Here is a 20,197-nt window from a genome sequence, read left to right on the forward strand (position 1 = left end):
GGACTGCCAGGTAAGAAGCCAAGAGTTTCTGTCATCTAAAAAAATCTTGATTTGGGTTGGAACAAGAGAGACCTTCGGAGTCCTGTCTTTCCCTTTGGCCTTGAAATCAGCAAGAAAATCTACAATGAATACACCGCTCAGAGCCCCTCTCTGAGGGAGATGGATGGTTAAGAAATGTGAGATCTAAATAAAATCTAGAAGAATCCTCCCGACACACACAAAAAAGGGCAAAAGGTTTCTCTATTCTTCTGTATCAGGAAGCTTTCTGCACCCCACAAAGTTACTCACAAGTTACACAGGAACATTTAAGATGTGATTTGCCCCACCTGCATACAATGTGAAGTGATGCTGTCCATTTTACTATATGTAAGCCTGGTGTGTGCAATTGCAATTCAATTCCCTTGGCAATTTGTCTGCTGCATCCTGTATTTCCTATAACTTTCAAAAAATTGAAGTGTGGTCAAAGTACCATTTCAATTCATGTATGACTCCTAGATTTTTTTTATCCATGTGGTTCTCTTGTTTCCTTTTCAAGCCTCATTTTATTGAGATTACAGGTTGTCTGGACAAAGGTATATCAAGGCTACATTCAATGCTAGCAGTCAATATTAAGCTGAAACAATTAAAGATGACTTTAAGGTGCCTCAGCTGTGAACTGGGAAAAGAGAGATAATTTCTTGGTTGTTGATGTTATTCTTGATGTTATATAAGAACATTTACTACAGCATATATATGAAGAAGAGCCCTCAGAGTTACAGAACTGTGAACTCCACACTTCTTTTTTTTTTGAATGTCAAATCTGGAGCTCAATCTTTTCGGACAGATTTATTCTTCCATTTTTTTTTTTTATTTTAGCAATATAACTTTTGGGAAGGAAATGGGGCAAGAGTTGAAGTTATGAAATGTGCAACTAAAGTAACCCAGAGACTTATCTAATTAATGGGTAGGGTTAACCCTTTAAAAGCTTAAATTATGTACTTTCATCCTGCAACTGTTGCTTGGATGTGAGAATCTAAGGCTGGCTGGGGAATTCCAGAAGTTGAAGTTCACAAATCTTAAAACTGCCAAGGTTGAACACCCTTGCTCTAACCAAAACCACTACTTAGGATTGCTATGAAACAAACATAAATTTACTTTATTCTGACCATTTTCATAAATCCCAGGGGCAGAGAAAGAAAGAGGGAGGTAAATCAATCATTTGTTGACCTATCTACAGTATTCATTTAGTTCCTTCTCTCCAAATGACATATCTAATCAATGTTCCTTTTATATCCAGCTTTAGAAATGCTTGCTCTAGAGGGTGAGGTGTTCCAGGTAATTGTATCCTAACAGAGACATTGACACTTAATGTTTATGTATACTAGTTGCAGCCACATTGCCAAGTAACAGTGGCCCATACATTTTGCATGTGACCATAAAATGAGATTTTATTCTCTTGCCTCCATGAAAAAGAATAAGCATTTCTTAATTATGAATCATGCCTTAAGTTTTGCGTGCAATGTCTCTTTTTCCTTTGCAATAACTTTCTGAGAAAAATATATTGGTATGAGATTTGCTGCACTTTAAGGCAAAGAGCCAAAGCAGACATAATTGAATCACTAATCCACTGTTGGCTCTGACCTCAAGCTATATCACTTACCTTTGGTGTTCCTGCTAGCTGCTATTAACAGAGGAAAATAGCAGCTGTATGGGGAATTTATTTGGGAACTGACTAGCACATGGGGAAAGGATTAAATTATTATCTCTGCACTCCAGATTCTCTTTGCACCAAGTTACTTTTCAGGAGAAGAAATTTATTGTGGTGAGATCCATTCACATTCTTCCCATGTTATACTTACTTGGCCCTAAATAATGTTATAGATTTGTTGCGTACAAATGTATTTTGGACAGGGAATGAAATAGGCAGTTTGTTTCCTTTGAGATTTGAAGTACTGCCTGACAAAGCTAGGAATGCAAACAGCAGAGTGACAATACACAAAAATAATTCCAAATTCTTCAGAGCCAATACATCTAAAGTAAATGGTGGGGAGCTAGCAGAATTAGTTGAAGCTCAAGGTTGGACAAAAAGCCATCACTCTGCATACCCATCTACATACAAAAGTATATACGAATACCTTGTCATGCACTGTGGTGGCACAGTGGTTAGAGTGCAGTATTGCAGGCTAATTCTGCCCATAGCCAGGAGTTCAATCCTGACTGGCTCAAGATTGATTCAGCCTTCCATCCTTCTGAGGTCGGTAAAATGAGACCCAGATTGTTGGGGGCAATATGCTGATTCCGTAAACCGCTTAGAGCAGGGGTGTCAAACTGCCGGCCCACAGGCTGGCCACATCATCCAGAAGCCGCGCTCACCCCATTGCTGGCAATGGCAAAATCGGCCCGATACGTTGTGCGACGTCATGTGACGTCGCGAGTTTGACACCCCTGGCTTAGAGAGTGCTGTAAAGCGTTATGAAATGGTATGTAAGTCTAAGTCTATTGCTATTGCTGTTCTGTGCTTGAGTTTTTATTGAATATTTGGTTATTGGCATATGCTTAAGCATGTAGGGAGAAAATATAGTAATAGCTTTTTGACAAAATCACCATCAGTCAATTGCAAAGACAGCTTTACTTTTGGAACAGCTTACATTCTGCAATGATACCTTTAACACCATCTAACATCGAGATCAGCCTATCCTAGGTTCTTGGGAAGGACTTGATAGGTGGATAAAAATGGTAAACCCAGTCTAAACATCTGGCTGACAATGCAAACCACCACAATAATAATGACTCTCAACATTCTGGGCAGCTCACAACAAATTAAAGAAATTACAGTAAAATAAATAAAACCTAAAGGATGAACGTTGACAAGCATGACAGACCACATGGAATGAAGTGAGGGGTCTCACTGTGCCTTGCCAAAGGCTTGGGTGAAGAGGCAGGATTTGCGGTTCTTCCAAGCAATAGTAGAGTGAGCGGTTATCTAGATGTTGAGGAAACTTCATTCCAAAGAGCAAGCACTGCTGCAGAGAACACATGCTTCAGGATCCCAATATATAACATTGTTCATCAAAGGAATCCAGAGGATGCCAACCTTGCAAGATCAAAACAATCAGACTAATGTTACAGATGACAGGTGAACCCTCAAGTAACCAGCCCATATGCTATGTACAATGTTATAAGTAGTAACCAGCACCTTGAATTGCACGTGGAAGCAAACTGCTTGGGCAGCAGAGGTATTACATGGGTATACCTAAACATGCTCATTACAGCTTGCATTGCTGCATTCTGGATCAACAAAAGCTTTTGGGTGGTCTTCAAGGGAAACCCCTTGTACACTATGTTGCAATAGTGAAGCCATAAGGTGACTAGAGCAGGGCTTTTCAACCTTTTCACCCATTGTACCACTTTAGGATATGGCAACATCCGAGTACTACCAGTTACCTAGCAAGATGTCAAAAGCTTGATGACCCCCCCAAAAAGGAAAAAAGTGATAAAGTACAGGTAGTCCTCGACTTACAACAGTTCACTTAGTACCTGTTTGAAGTTACAACGGCATTGAAAAAAGTGCCCCCCAAGCCACAACCGAGCAAGACACCTGCCTGCCCACCCAGCCACGCTCTTCCTCCTCTCCAAGGTTTTCATTGTTGTGAGAATTTCTGTTGATGATTGGCAGCGGGGGTGGGGTGGGGTGCGTTTGATTTTTATTCCCCTCATCTGCTGGGTGGATGCAGCAGGTTTTGGTCACTTCACATGACCCTGGGACACTCTGACCATCATAAATAGGAATCAGTTGCCAAGCATCTGAATGGAAATCACAAGACCCTGGAGATGCTGCAACATTCCAGCTGATTGGCCCTGATCCTGGTGCTTCCACTGAGCCCTGACAGCCCCAAAGGAGTGCTGATCCTGGCGCTTCCGCTGAGCCATGACAGCCCTGCAGCTCCAGCCATCTCTCGCTCAGGCTTGTGTGGTGCTGCCACCGGTTCAGCTTATTCCCCTCCCTCGCTACCACTTTTCTAGGACGGTCACGTACCACCTGCCAGGTGCCAATGTACCACAGGTGGTACCCATACCACTGGTTGAAAAGCCCTGGACTAGAGCATGACTGATTGTACAAAGCTCTTTTTCTTGTCCCAATATGGGAAAATGCACAACTAACACATCAGATGGAGGCCTGATAATACTTGCGTTTTAAGCAGGAGCTGCAAATCTGGGAACACTTTCAGATTGCATACCAACCTGGGAGTGGTACCTCATCCAAGGTCAAAAGTGAAATATCCCCAGATCTGGGTTTGCACCCACAGCCACCCAGTCTTGGTAGGCTTGAGTTGGAGGCAATTTTTTTCCATCTAACTCCGCACAGTTTCCACTAAAATATATATTTAAGCAAAAAGGGTATCATATTGTGGAGCCTTATAATGAGGTCTTATATCACTTCCTAAGTCTTCATTATGGAAACATTACTGACCTATTACGATGCCAGCCAGAATAACTAGAATCAAACTAAACAACTAAACCAAGCTAAACTGAATGCACAGTGCTGACATTCTAATTGCCAATTGCCAGGGAAGCCTTAAGCAAGGCACTCTTGCATAGCTAATGTCTCTGAAAGCTTTCAATACACAGTGCTTCTTGCAGAAATGATATTAGGACTCTTGTTTGACAGAATACTTAACTGAAAAGATAATTATTTACCTAGGGTACTAGCCCCTTCCTAACTGGGAGGGGAGGATAGATACAGGAGTAGGGAAAGACTAGTAGGGACATTTCTTAAGCTCAGACTGTTTTGTACATTTGTTTCAAAGACAAAAAAAAGGTGGTATAAGAAAGCCTTCACTGGATTAGGATCATAATGTGGTGAAAGAGGGCATCAACTCATTGACTAAACACGTCCATCATCACATTCCTTCTTTCACAAATAGTCCTCAACTTACATCAATTTCTTTAGCAACCATTCGACGTTACAATGCCCCTGAAAAAAAGAAGTGACTTATAATTGGTCCTAACACAGCAATCACAGCCTCTCCACGGTCACACGATAACTATTTATGCAACTATTTATGTATTTCTGACCGTTGCAGCATCCTAAGAGTATATGATCGCCATCTGCGATCTTTTCAGCCAGCTTCTCACAAGCAAAGGCAATTGGGTAAAGCCGAATTCTCTTAATGACCACACCATTCCTTAACAACTGCAAGGATTCACTTAACAACTGTGGCAAAAAAGTTGTAAAATCCAACATGATTCACTTCACAACCACCTTGCTGGGTGTTATGTCCCGAGCCTTGCAAACGGCTCGGGCGTTTGCAGGCAGTCCCGGGCAGGTGCAAAGCTGCCCGGGACCAGACAGGCTGTCGCCAGCGCCGTGCGCATGCGCGTGTGCTGGCGCGGGAAAAGTAACCCATTTACCCGGGAGTTGCCTATATAAGAGGCTGCGAGGCGTTTGGGCGAGGCTGAAGCCATCTTCCTGTAAGCTGAACGCTGAATAAAAGAAACTGACAACTCCAGCTGCTTCTCGTGTCTGTTTTCCCGCCACGGACTCAACACTGGCGACGAAGGTGGGATGCCTTGCACTACCTGGAAAGGAAGAAGTGTAAGCTTACCCACGGAGTCCTGAGCGGCGAAAGAGGAACGGCGTCGACTCGGCAGCTGCCCGCCAATCCGGTGCGCATTCGGGGGTAGGCTGGCTGATAGACCCGTCTTCTGAAGATCCGAAGATGGCGAAAATCGGTATGCTTTCGGAATTCGACGTCTCACATCCAGAGCGGTGGGAGTCCTACGTATCCAGAATGGAGAACTACTTCAAGGCAAACCAAGTGAGGTAAGATAGCTTGAAGGCGGCCACCCTGCTTTGCGTTTGCGGCCAAGACGCCTTCGAAATCGCAGAAAACCTTGCAGCACCTGTCCCAGTAGAGTCTGTAAGCTACGCAGACCTGAAGAAGCTGCTGAAGTAGCATTTCCATCCCAAGGTGTCCGTTATCTCATGGCGCCACACCTTCGAACAAAGGGATCAACGGTCCGGTGAGTCAGCCAAGGAATACATCGCCGCGTTACGGAAGGCCGCCAAGCCCTGCGAGTTCAAGGACCTCAAGGAACGACTGAGGGACCGATTCGTGTGCGGGTTAAGGCATCGAGAGCTACAACAGAGACTTTTCGCTAAGGAAGAATTATCCTTCCAAGACGCCTTAAGGGAAGTCACCGCAGAGAACAGCAGGCGCGCCGTCAAAAACATGCGCCGATTCAGCAACTGTGAGGAGGGTGCGTCGTGCACCAAGGAAGACTCCAACGAAACCCGATGAGTGATCCGGACGAAGAAGTCGACCGTCTACACCCCGCGAAGGAAGAGAACCAGAAGGGAAGCTCTTCGGCTCCGCTCAATTGCATCGGCTGTGGAGGTCGCCACAGGAGAACCGACTGCAAGTTCCGCTCCGCTACCTGCCGGGCATGCGGTAAACAAGGGCACATTGCAGCTGTGTGCCTGGGCCGACGAAAGGCACAACCCCAAGAAGAACGCCTGAAGGGTCCCAGATTCCCCAGCCAGAATAGGGTAGGTTTTTGCGCTTCGCGAAGAAGCATCTGTAGAACAGGCACACACAAGCCCATGAAGAAAAAGCTGTCACTCAACGTGAAGCTACAAGGGGTTCCATTATCTATGTAACTAGACACAGGGTCTGCCCTGTCCATCATTTCATTGCATACATTTAGGAAGATTTGTTCCAGAAGTGGGTCTAAGGCCAAGTTAAGGCCTTCTGATATTGTATTAACAGATTTTCAGAACTCAGAGTGTGTGTTAAGGGGGAGGCCACCCTTAACGTGCAATACAAGAGTTTTGAAGGTCCACTAGACTGATTAGTAGTAGGGGGTGAACGAACGAGTCTCATAGGACTCGATTGGTTTGAGGCCCTGGGGATACACGTCACAGGACTCAACAGCTTACACACCCTCGACCTACAGGAAGTCTGCAAAGAATTTGCAGATGTTTTCAGCCCCCAGCTGGGCACATTCAAAGGACCCCCTGTGTCCTTAAAGCTAGACCCCCCTGTCACTCCCATTAGAATTAAAGCAAGAAGGGTCCCTTTTGCTTTAAAGAGTAAAATTGACACTGAGTTAGACAAACTGATCCAACAGGGAATCCTAGAACCTGTTGATTCCAGCCCTTGGGAGACCCCATTGTCACGCCTCTAAAAGCAAATGGGGACATTCTCATTTGGTGCTGATTACAATGCACACTCAATAAGGCATTGCAGCAACATGCCTATCCTGTTCCTGTGGTCAGTCACATCCTGGCTCTCTCAAGGGGGGGCTTGTTTTTGCAAAGCTTGACTTAGCGTCAAGCATATCAACAGCCTGCCTGTTTGAGGATAGATGCCTGCCATAGCTCAGACCATTGTGACCCACTAGGGGACCTTTAAGGTAAAAAGGCTACAGTTTTTGAGGAATGTACGCTCCTGGGATTTCCAAAGCGTTATGATCGTCAGTGAAAACCACTACCGAGGTATACCGGGGTCTGCCCCTACTTTGACGATGTCTTGATTTGCAGAGACTCCCACACACATCTAGCTGAAAGGCTAGGCTGTCCTGTTAAGATTCAGGAAATCAGGCCTCAAGCTCAGAAAAGACAAATGCCAGATTGGGGTGCCTTCTACTGAATTTCTGGGATTCAAAATTGATGCTGCTGGATTCATCCTGCTGAATCCAAACTAACTGCTATTTTAGAAGCACCCAGGCCAAAGTCTAAGGCCGAACTTCAGGCCTTCCTAGGCCTCCTGAATTTCTACAATTCTTTTCTTCCACATAAAGCTAGTGTAGCTGAGCCTCTTCACAGGCTACTAGACAAACAAGCTGTGTGGCTGGGGTCACAAGCACATGAGGCTTGCTTTAAAGAAGTCAAGGCCTTGCTCACTTCTAACAGTGTTCTTGCACCTTTCAACGAGTCTCTTCCTGTGTGCATCGCTTGTGATGCATCCCCCTACGGGGTTGGAGCTGTCCTGAGTCACCTCAGGTCTGATGGAACTCAGGTTCCTATTGCATACTACTCCAGAACACTGTCTTCTGCCGAGCGCAACTACTCTCAGATAGACAGGGAGGCTCTGGCTGTTGTTGCTGGAATTAAAAAATTCCACGATTTTCTATATGGCATGCATTTCACGGTCTTCACTGACCATAAGCCTCTGCTGGGACTGTTTACCACACGTAAGCAGACTCCCCACATCATTTCCCCTAGAATGCTTAGGTGGTCTATTTTTTTGTCTGCCTATGATTTTTCATTACTCCACAAGCCTGGGAAAGAAATGGGCCATGCTGATGGCCTCAGTAGGTTGCCTCTGCCAGTAGTAGAAGCTGACCCCGCGCCAGCTGTCCACATTCTATCAATCCAAGCCTTGCCCGAGCTCCCTCTTAGTGCCAGGGATGTTACCGCTGAAACGGGTACAGATCACACACTTTCACGTGTCCGCTCCTGGGTCCTGTCCGGGTGGCCTGAGCACTGCCCTATTCCTGAGTTTCAGAGTTTCTGGTCCAAAAGAAACGAACTGTCCCTTTCTCAGGGTTGTCTGCTTTGGGGAAACAGAGTTGTCATTCCCACCTCACTGAGGACTAGGGTCTTAGAATCCCTCCACGAGGGTCATCCTGGCATTGTTCGTATGAAGGCTCTTGCACGCAGCCACTTATGGTGGCCTGTTTAGATAAAGATATTGAGGCTAAGGTACACGCATGCCACCTGTGCCAACGATCTCGCCCAGAGATGCCCCCAGCTCCTGTGCATAGATGGGAGGAAACACAGTCCCCATGGTCTAGGGTGCACATTGACTACGCTGGGCCCTGTCAGGGCCAGTTCTTCTTGGTCCTTGTTGACAGCCATTCAAAATGGCTTGAGGTTGTGCCTGTCTCATCCACCACCACTGCAAAGACTATTCAGGTACTGAGGGGGATTTTGCTGCACACGGGCTGCCAGATGTCATCGTGTCCGACAACGGCCCTCAATTCACCTCCTCCGAATTCCAAGCTTTCTTACAGGCAAACCTGATTCGTCATGCCCCGTCTGCGCCTTTTCACCCGTCCACCAACGGTATGGCGGAACGCATGGTGCGCATCGCAAAGGACGCCTTGAAGAGACTCACCTACGGGGACTGGCATCACAGGTTGGCTGACTTTCTCCTTTCTTATCGCACCACACCGTCCACTTCTACAGGGAGAAGTCCAGCTGAACTTCGTTGGGGCGCCAACTTACTACTAGACTTGACCGGTTGCATCCGGACAGACTGCCTTCATCTACCTCACATCCTAGGGCACCTAGACAACTACTTGTGGGTGCCCCCGTTTGGGCTCGCAATTACGGGCCTGGTCATACATGGGTCCCCGCTTCTGTGTCCAGGATCACAGGTCCTCTCGTCCCTCTGAGGTTTCCCTGAACAACGTGCGTGTCCTACGTCGGCACATCGACCAACTCCGCTCTAGGCGGGACTTTTCTGCTGAAACGCCTGGGTCTTTTCCAGGGGGGGAGGGGGACCCTTTGGAGCAAAGGGAAGGGCAAGAGTTACTGCCCATCTCCACTGAGGGAGCCACAGACGGCCCGTCCCAAGATTCTGCAATTGCTCCGAAAAGGAAGTCATGGAGCTTACCCACACAACAGGCATCCACGCCTACTCCATCCAGGGAGTCACCCCGGGGGCATACTCACTTTCCACACACATCACACAGCACTCATTCACGGAGGATACCCGGGGGCATCCCAACAAATCATTCCCCGCAAGAGAACTGGCACACAATTCCCAAGGGTGGCCTGACCTTACCCCAAATCCTACAGGGGGTCAAACATACACAGAGTTAGTCGAGGAACCAAGTCCCGACTACAACAACCCTAGCACAAATCAGGGAACACCTGAGTTTTTGGAAAGTACAGAAACCCACACGAGCCCGAACACAGAATGGGGTTCAGGGAATGGACAGCCTCCTGACAGGTCTTGGACTGACCTAGGAGGTTCTACAGAGACGCCCAGCAGCGGCATCCAGCTTCAAGGGCCCGAGGGTCTACAGCTAGGCAGGTCAACCAGGTCACAAAGCAACAGAAGGCCCTGGCCTGACGAGCCCGGTTGGCAAGCAAGCAGGCCAGGCATCGGGTCACAGTCCTTGGAAGACACCAGGGCACAATAGAGAGAATAGGCTCACGCCTCCCTCCAGTCATGGGACTTATGCCAGTAACCCACAGCTAAGAAGGTCACAGAGAGCAAAGAAATCTCCCAAGTACCTAGAAGACTACATAACAGTGCTGGCAAGGCAAAGGCCAGTAAACAGTGGGAGCACTGGGGAGCAAAATGTCATATAAAATAAATGTTGTATGTTGGTAGTAGTTTTAGCCCGGGGGAAAGGGGTGTTATGTCCCGAGCCTTTGCAAACGGCTCGGGCGTTTGCAGGCAGTCCCGGGCAGGTGCAAAGCTGCCCGGGACCAGACAGGCTGTCGCCAGCGCCGTGCGCATGCGCGGGTGCTGGCGCGGGAAAAGTAACCCATTTACCCGGGAGTTGCCTATATAAGAGGCTGCGAGGCGTTTGGGCGAGGCTGAAGCCATCTTCCTGTAAGCTGAACGCTGAATAAAAGAAACTGAGAACTCCAGCTGCTTCTCGTGTCTGCTTTCCCGCCAAGGACGCAACAAATGGGGAAATTGAAAAAGCATCCTGCAAAAAGATAATGGCAACCCACTTCCACATTTTGCCAAGACAAATTTTTGGGAAGTACTCAAGATTGTCACTAAAAGTAACAAAAAAGCCTGAAGAATATTTTACCATAGCTTTAAAACAACTGAAGTTTCGATGGGATTGTTCTTGGTGAACCATTCTAAACAGACAATCATAATTTTGTGCCACCATATACAGATAGATCTGTGTAATTTATTCTATCATTTCCTGTTGTGTTTTATCTTTTCAGATAAAGGCAGCCAGCCAGGCAGAATTTTGTGGTTTCTGTTCAAGTTCCATGGATGGCGAGGCGTGCTGTGATCCGTTCATCCCTGTTGTCCCCTCCCAGTTATTATGAAGCGGTACATGATGGGCGTGGACCTACAAGTCCTGAGTATCCTTTCTTTAGTGGCTGGTACCACTACTTGGGTCAGGAACCTCTTTCATACAAGCGACGTGGAGGCATTGTGGATCAACGTGATATCATCATGGCCCATCAGGCCCACAAAATCCACAACACACCACAGGCAAAGCGGAAGGAGTGGGAGTGAGTATGGATATATTTCATTATCTGATTCCCATCTGTCACTGGGCTTCTCCTTTATAGGCCAAAGCCACATAGCAGGAATTTTATTATCTCCTTCCCTCTGTCCCTAAACAATATATAGTTTGGGGTTAAGCAAACATGTATGTGGCTGGGGTGCATATTTGAAATCTTGAGAGCATAAAAATGCTTTAATAAATGGTCTGCCATGTTCCACAAGGGCAGTATTCAAATATCCAATTATTTTGGATTGGAAAGGAAAGTGAAAAGATTGTTCTGCATCAATCTCTGTCTCCAAAGATGCTCTTTACAAAGTGAATTTATTTTTGTTTTCTCTTTAAACAGTCACTAATCATATTTATTTTTAAGGAAGGTCCATATGGGCTTAGGCATTTTTATAAAACAAGACAAGCTGTTCTTTAAAAAGCTTACAAGATCTTTGAATGAAATTGAATCAGTTGGGTAGGGAATCTATGAGCCACTAGAAAAAGGGATATGCACAAATGTACTCAAGTGTCACACTGACCACTCTTATTCTAGTGATATTCTTCAGGCATTTTATTTCTCTCTCCAAAGTCCTAATCCTTCCATTCAGTTTAATTGTCTTGACTTCCCTTATATCCCTCCCTCATTTCATCTTTCTTTAGTTGTAGCTACAAGCACTCCATATTTCCTATCAACACTACAGGTGATGACATCTCCTGTCTATTAATATATTGCCCATGGATCTGTATTGAGAGTACTGTTTACTGTTAATATTTTTACTGAGTCTCATAGTTTTTGCAATGTTGTGTTTATATAGTTTTGATCTTTGACAGCAATTATAAAGAAACAAGACAATCCTATCAACTGAAATAGATGCACAACAGTAACTGGAGAATTTTTCTTGGTCTAACTGACCTTATCCTGAAAAGTGAACAAACTCTTTCGTCTTCTATGTGTTATGGGTGTTATATAGTGTTGTGTTGGGGAAAAATGTCTCATAATTTTAAAGGAAAAACCAGGCTGCAATTTTATAATATTCTATCTATAGTTTCTGTACTCTCATGACCTGCTAGCAAAAAGTGCCATCATATATTTCCAACTCAGGAGACAGTTCTATTCATTTCAACTGTGTTGACCCACAAGAAAGCAGGAATAAGATTGTCACTGAAAATGTGTGTGTTTTCCTGCAATACATCAAATCTATTTTCTACTAGTTCAAATACATATTTACTCTCTTACTTAGTTTAAATAATTCATGGTTATCGGGTTTCTGAAGAAGTGTTTCAACGATTAAAAAGGTAATAAGAAATTCTCCTGTACCAATTGCCAAAATAAATCACTTTATAATATGCCCCAAGAATGAGGCTTTCCATTTGTGTTCATTCACAGAGTAGAGAATAACCATAAGAATGTAAGAGGGATACACATAAAAGAAATGTGGAAAAGGACAGACAATTGAGGAAGTATCAGATACATGTTCTTCAAAGAAAGAAATAAGTTTAATCTCTTTGGATTAGAAAAACTGAACAGAAATGCAAGAAACATTTAATACATACTTGAACATAACTTTCAGATTAAAAGTAATTGATTTGTGTACAGGCCATTTTGCAGGACAATATTGAGTCATATTTTATTTTAATAAATGTAACCAAGCTTACAAATCTATTCTGTTTTAGGTTGTTCTTGCATACCAGTTCAGCATAAATTTCTGTTCTCTCAAGGAACCTGAATATTTAGAAAGGTCACAGCTGTAAGGTCAACTGCAGGTCAACTGTTTATTTAATATGTAATATTTTAGGTCATTTTTTTTAGTAAACCTAAAAATACAATAAATCCATCTGATAAATACATATAGAACAGTGCATTATAGCTATAGAGAAACTCTTGTTTGTGGGGGAGGGAAGGGACAGAAATTATATATACACTTCTTTATTTACAATGGTATTTAATATACACTATGGCCTTAGTTTAACAAATTATACATATACAATTCTACAAAGACAATTTCAAGTGGGAATTTTTACTGTGTTTCACTCCCTCTCTCATACATACAGCTTCTTCCTGTGCTTTCTCTTCCAGACTTACTTCTATTCTAAGGAAGAGAATGGAGGAGGAAAAAATAAGTATTTTCTGCCTTTCTTGGATCCCAGCACCTTTGTCAAGTTGCCTTTGGTGACCTCTGGTCTGTCTCCAAAAACTGCAGTCCTTTCCACCAGTCAGTTTGCTCAACAGATTGCTGTTTTGCATTCTGCTTGCTCTTCAGCTAGTTTCCTCCTCCTTAATAGATGCAATATCACTTCTCTATATCATATAAAAACAACTCTAGAAATGATCAACAATCTCCATCATTATTTAATGCTTCTTTCCTTTTATATGTTTGCAGCTACAAAACAGGTCTTTATATGTTTCTCTATAACTATGTGATACTAAGCCTGATTTTTGCCCCCTCCAGGGGAAAAAAAGTTTACCCTTGAGATCATTACATTATTCCATGTCTATCAGGACAACACAGTTTACCACAACAGGTAAATAAATAGAGTGTATGTACACACGTGCGCGCACACACACACAGAGATTGTGTCTCTGTGTGTGTGAGAGAGAAAAAATGGGAATATTCTATTAATTCTCTCTGGAGTGTCTTTGTCCCCCCCCCCAATCTTGCTGCACTCTCAAAGTTGAAACAAATCAGTGCTTGCCAATGCTATGAAGGCTTGCTGTTCTTTAAAGCCTGAATATTTAAAAATGTCAGAAAAAAACAAGATTGTTTTCAGTCCCCAACTTCTTACAGCTATGGAGCCTTAAGCCAGATGAACATAACATTCAGGCTCTGTTCCAGAGTTTTGCTGAAAATTGCTCCTTTTTGAGGTTTTCTTGCTACCTTCCCATCAGATGTAATTAACTATTACAAGCAGGTTAAAAAACAAATAAGAGCTGTGCAGGAAGTAAGGTAACTCAAGTATGTTCTGTATAGAAAGACAAGATGTACATCACATACATATATGCATAAATAATTGCCTTTTTGCAGTGGGAAGAGATTATTATACATCAAGTTCTTGTAGTTGCCTTTTTCCCAAAATAAAAGCAGCCAAATTTAGTGTGCACGTATAAATTCATAACTAGTGTGTGGAAATGTGTGACTGACTTTTTATAACTCAGAGAGATTTCCCTGACTAATTTGTTATTGACTGATGTCAAAAGATGAGGGCTAGGAATCAAGTCTTGTATCTTAGATCTTGGAAATCAATTGTACAGCAATCTCCCCATGTCAGCTAAAAGCCCCAAGTTAATATTGATACTGGTATTTCCCAACACCCCCACTCTTCCTCATTTTCTTTCCAAGTCATTTCCTTTTTTTGCTGCCTCTAAGAAATTGCAGCTTGTTGCCTTGGAAACAGTGATATCTGTAGCAAAGGCTGTTACTTTTATTGAGGGCTCAACTGCTTTGTTGAGGATAGGCAGAATTAGGATTGAAATAAGGACACCTCTCATACACTGGGAAGAGGGTTTTTTTTTTTTTTTGCATTAATATAAGATTCAGCTGGCTCTGGAAAAGCTGCTATGAAAACAATTGTGATGTTAGCATTTTGCAGCTACTGCATGGAAGTGACTTCCGTATGTGAAAGGGAATTCACAAAGATCATGAATGAAAATTTAGAGGAAATAATGCCTCTCTGTGGAGATTCCCTAAGCTTTGTCTCACACAAATTTAAAATTAATGGTGGCTTTGAAATTGCAGATCAACAGTTCCCTGAGCACTTTTTTACGTGTGCAGATAAAAATGAGTTATGCTTATGTAATGTATTTAATAAACCAGTGTCTGAGCATGTTATACCTGGGAGAACGTGGTGTTTCTAATTTCTTTTCTACAAAGGTTCCAGACAGACAAATGCAGAATAGTAGGGACACTCATCAATTAAAATGTTAGAATGAGATGTAATCTAGGAGGAAGGGGACTATCTCCATACACCATTGCTGAACCCCAAGATCATATAAATTTGCCTTTGGTAGCAAACAATTTATGAATTTGTTATGAGAAATTTATACAATCTAAAATGTTTAGTACATAATGCAACTTAAATATCAAAGTAACACACTGTAAAATGTCAGTTGATAATTAAGCAAAAAGTAAAATGGCAAGAGAGTTCTTCGGTTTGTATGTGCATGTTAGATTGTATTTTATAGAACTGCAATTTTATTTCTTACTGAAATTGATTACGCTAAAGCCCCAGGCAGTCCTAAGAAGGAATTGACATATCCACTGGTTTTCATCTGGAAATATCTTCTAAGTTCACTTTTTAAAAAATCTCCTTTTCAGAACAGTTTTTGATCTGAGTTTGGTAAGAGTGATATAAGAGGACAGGACTAGGCTGATGTTTCAGATCAAGTTTATAATGGCAATTCTAGACCCATTTTGTTTGTATGTCTAGAATGCCAACTGGAAGTCCAACAAAATCTTGTTTCTCCTAGTCAAAACTCAGAATGGTTATCAAAATCAGAGGGAACTCTGTTTCTGTTTTTTTCTTAAAAAGAGAGTCCCAAATGTGCTTTTTCAGGAGGCAATTGGACTTCCTTTTTTTTTTCTTTGAAGATATTTAACTTCTCATCCAAGAAGCTTCTTCAGCTCTGACTGGATGATGGAGAATGGAAGGATTTATATTCCTTGCAGATAGCTGGTCATTTGCATTCTTTTAGAGCAGGGGTGACAAACTCGTAATGTCACGTGACGTGTCGCAATATATCGTGATTTTTTTGCCATTGCCAGCAATGGGGTGGATGTGGTTTCGCCATGACGCAACCGTCCCGTGGGCGGCAGTTTGACATCCCTGCTATAGAGAGTGGTTGAGGCCATTTGGAGGTTTATCTTTGTCCTCAGGGTCACCTGAATAGTCCAAATGTGTATGGAGCCTTCTTGGCTGCAGGATGTTTTCTGCCCTGTGTCCCTTTCACTGTTGAAGACAGACACAGGCTGTTTGGGATGAGTCTGTGTTGTCTGCATCTCAAACTGAAGCTCAAATGATTCCTGTAGTATACAATGTTTTCTGGAAATCCGCTCATACTCCCACATCATTCGAAGGGTGTTCAAAGTGCATAGCTAAATGTCTATGAAGATTCTCAGTCATCCAGGTCATAGTTGTCCCAAAGGTGCCTTTTCAGGAGACAACTAGACTTTCTTGTTTTTCTTTGTGGATATTTCGCTTCTCGTCCAAGAAGCTTCTTCAGCTCTGACTGGATGATGGGGAATGGAAGGATTCCCCACCATCCAGTCAGAGCTGAAGAAGCTTCTTGGATGAGAAGCGAAATGTCTTCAAAGAAAAAACAAACAAAAAACAACAAGAAGAAAGTCCAGTTGCCTCCTGAAAAAGCATCTTTGGGACAACCATGACCTGGATGACTGAGAATCTCCATAGACATTTAAAAAGAGAACTAAAGGGTCTACAGCTCTTAATGTTCTAATGATATTAACAGGCAATATTTTGTGGCAGTGTTCTCTCTGCATCACCCTCTAGAACATTGGATTATACATCCTATCATGTCTGGTCAGAACAAATATTGTGATTAAGAATAATGGAAGCTGTAGTTAACATTCAGGCTGGACAGAAATGGCATTGGTCACATCTTGGATGACCTCTGGTGGTAGCACAATGAGGGTAGCGTGCATGTCCATCCTTGCTCTTTTTAACCTCTCAGTGGCTTTCAATACCACTGACCATTGCATCCTTCTAGAACAGCTCTGGAGCTGGAATTGGGCAGCTTGGTATTGTGATGGTTCTCCTTTTTTCTCTAGAGTTAGCTCCAGTTTGTGTTGATAGAGGGGACAACCCCTTCTTTGTGGGGGTGCCACAGGGCTTGGTCTTCCCCCCACTCCTGCTTAACATCTGCATGAGGCCACTGGGTGAGATCATCCAATAGGTTGGAGTGAGTTATCACCAATATGTTGATAATATCCAGCCTTAAATCTTCACTCTGTGAGGGTTATTTGTTTTCCAAGGACTGGACACACTATAGCATAGAATAGCACAGCTGTTGCCTTGGGTTCACTTCACCCTCCTAGGTTTTACAAATTGATGTAGAAATGTAAAGTTTTTAATGCTCGGTCTTTAAAACAAAAGTCTCAAAGTTTGAAAAGTAGCATACATCCTTTGCCTCCCTCCAAAATGCTTCCACTTGTTAGGATTAAGGACTGCTCCTCTTCTGGTTGCTACCAAGCTCATGTCCAAGCTCTAAGCCAAGCTGAGGGGTCCTTGGTGCTCTCTGAGCTTGATTGTTTCATTACTCAAATTAGGTAACATCAGTGTTAGGAGGAAGAACAGTTTGCTCTCAGTTTCTATTCTAGTGGCTTGCCCTGTCAGTGTTGGTGGAAGTGGTCTTGGTGGTTCTTTACTTGGGCTGTTTACTGTTAGTTTGTTTGGCAGTTGCTTGATTGGGGCTTGTTTATTTGTTGGGGCTGCTGGATCTTTTAGTTTACTTAGGATGTTTTTGAGGGCTTTAGTTGGTTTGTATGCTACGATGTCCCTATTCTTCTTGGATATCCTTATCAGCAGAACCTACGGTGGCAAATTAGAAAAAATAAGTTTACCCCAAAATCACCCACACCAATCAAGTGTAATAACCCAAGCTCCCACAGGAGAAGCTGTGTAAGAACTCTATGTAGATGAGCACAAGCACACTGCTGCAACCCTGAACAACAGAAAAAGGAAACAGATCATCTATACAACATTTTCCAACAAAACGGATATCCTCACAACTTCATCAAAAAGTACCAGACTACTCAACCCAATATCGCATAACCATCACAAGCTGTAAAAAGGACAACACTGTCATACATAAAAAACATCTCAGAAACCACCACCAACAGACTATTACAGGCATAGGGCATCACTGTAGCACACATATCTTTCATTGTTTTAATCTCATTTTGTTAAATGTTTTATTGTTGGTTTTACTGTGCACTGCCCAGAGTTACTTTGTATGAGATGAGCAACCATTTAACTTTGATAAATAAATAAAGCAAACATGATTACACAGTCTCCAAGTCCAAGACTTTCCAGATGCATTGGACTACAACTTCCAGGATTCTCAGCCAGCCTGAACGAATTTCATGTTGATTGGTGATACGTCCAAAACATCTTGAGGACTGTAGATTATGAAAGTCCTGCTTAGATTTTTTTTCTATTTTGTTTTTCATTTTCATCTTGTTCTAGGACAATTTCCTGTAAATCCAGTGGATGGCACTCATATCCTCTTCACAAATTGTTTTGTAAAAAGGTATTTTTCAGCTGATACAGAAAACCATTAAAATAATATAGTGTGCAGGTTTTTGCTTTCCTGAAAGAAGTCTAATAGGCTGCTTTTAGTTTGTTGAGTATGGTATTAAGGACTTTTCTTCACACAATTTCATCTCAATATAAACATGATATTGTTCTCTACAATACAAAGAAACAAAATCTTATAATAGAGAGAGAATTACCTAGTTTTCAAGACAGATATACAGTAAGTCAATTTATTATATGCTGCCTCACTTTTTAAAAATAAGAAATCATCCCTCCGTTTTTACACTTAAATGGATTAAATCATATATTTTATAAAAACATCAATGATGTTTGATCCTTGCAATGTTTTCTAATAATTTTTATTTCCAATGGGACAAATAATGAAAATGGATTGAAGCTGTGCTAACAATAACTATGGCTATTACTGTACCCAATAATATCCAAATTTCCACATTTTGAGTATTCTTCAGCTATGTGTGCTACGACGTCCAGAATTTTCCATCCCAATATGGCCTTTTCTGAGAATGCAGGAAGCCTGGATTCCTTTACTTGGCGAATGCCCTGACTGGGGAAGACTTTACTAAGTAAAAAATAAAATAAAATAAATAAATCACAGTTCACAACCATAATCACTAGGTCTATACAAGACACTGCCTGAAAACCGAACAATCTGGATTGTGGTTTATGTTAATGAATTAGCACCATCAAAGCTGACACCAACCAGAGCATAGAAAAACTGAAAGAAGCAGTGCAAGATCAGAATCTGTGGAGAGACCTGGCTTGTAGAATTGCCAAGAGTTGGACACAACTGAATGGAGAAAATCATCATCGTAATGAATTAGGCCTAAGAATAAATATTAAAATACATTGTTTGAATGGTTACTTTGTTCCAGAATACACCTTTATTTTGTGCTTTGCTATTTTCTTCTTTTTATGCTAAAGTTAGATTATGCTTCTATCTAAGACTATCATCATTAATTATGTTATGGATTTCATTGGGTTGAAAAATTATTAATTTAATGGCAATATAACTGATCTGGGATAGCTGATATCAAACCATTTCTTTTTCTGTACAAAATATATGTCTAGTGCCTTTTCTGCGCTATGGTTAAGGTTCAGGATTATTAAATTTTCAAGGCAAACAAAACAAAACATCTTGGTATAAAAAAAAAAGAACAGAGTTAAGCAGCTTTTATGGTGAAACAAAAATGCAAAGCTCATAGATTTTTGTGGTAGTTCTTAATTAACCTAAACAGTACAGCTGATAAAAAATTAAGGCATGGAGAGAAGAGAGAATACCCTTGCTCTCTTATTTTTGTTTCAATTTACAGATTTTCAGTGAGTCATTTTTGATTAAAATATTATCAATTCTGAAAATCCTTTATCTAACAGCTAGGATTTTATAAATTAATGATAGTATTGAAGTTTGCTAAACCTGTGGCTTGAGACAACTCCTATTGCCTAGGCAATGTGCCAGAATTGGACTTCCCTTTGAATCATAATGTGATAATCTCAAGTACATGACACATTATCATTATCATTCAAAAGAAATGTAATTATTTCTAAGGTCTCTGTACTATAATCCAGTAATTCCCTCAGTCTGTGATTCCCAAATGATAATTTGAAACTGTAATGCTGTCTTTTTAAACACTTGCTACTTGACCTTTTATATCTGGAAAAGCTTGGATTGAACACAAAACACAAAATCTACTGCTGAGCTATGGATTCTTTAGATCATTTTAAT

At 42.1% G+C, this 20,197-nt stretch overlaps 1 protein-coding gene across 12 annotated transcripts in view; it reads left to right on the forward strand.

The window, feature by feature from the left end:
• The first annotated feature begins 10,914 nt into the window (after window positions 1-10,914).
• CACNA1A (calcium voltage-gated channel subunit alpha1 A) overlaps window positions 10,915-20,197 on the forward strand; it is a 328,550-nt gene continuing 319,267 nt past the window's right edge. For all 12 annotated transcript variants that reach the window (XM_039342836.1, XM_039342879.1, XM_039342845.1 and 9 more), the window contains exon 1: window positions 10,915-11,200. In XM_039342836.1, coding sequence (XP_039198770.1) covers window positions 10,956-11,200 — 245 coding nt within the window. In that variant the 5' untranslated portion in view covers window positions 10,915-10,955. The remainder of the gene's footprint in view (window positions 11,201-20,197) is intronic.

This window comes from Crotalus tigris, unplaced genomic scaffold, assembly GCF_016545835.1.
Source record: "Crotalus tigris isolate CLP2741 ecotype Arizona unplaced genomic scaffold, ASM1654583v1 scf7180000017551.9496454, whole genome shotgun sequence".
In the NCBI taxonomy this organism is placed as follows: Eukaryota; Metazoa; Chordata; class Lepidosauria; order Squamata; family Viperidae; genus Crotalus; species Crotalus tigris.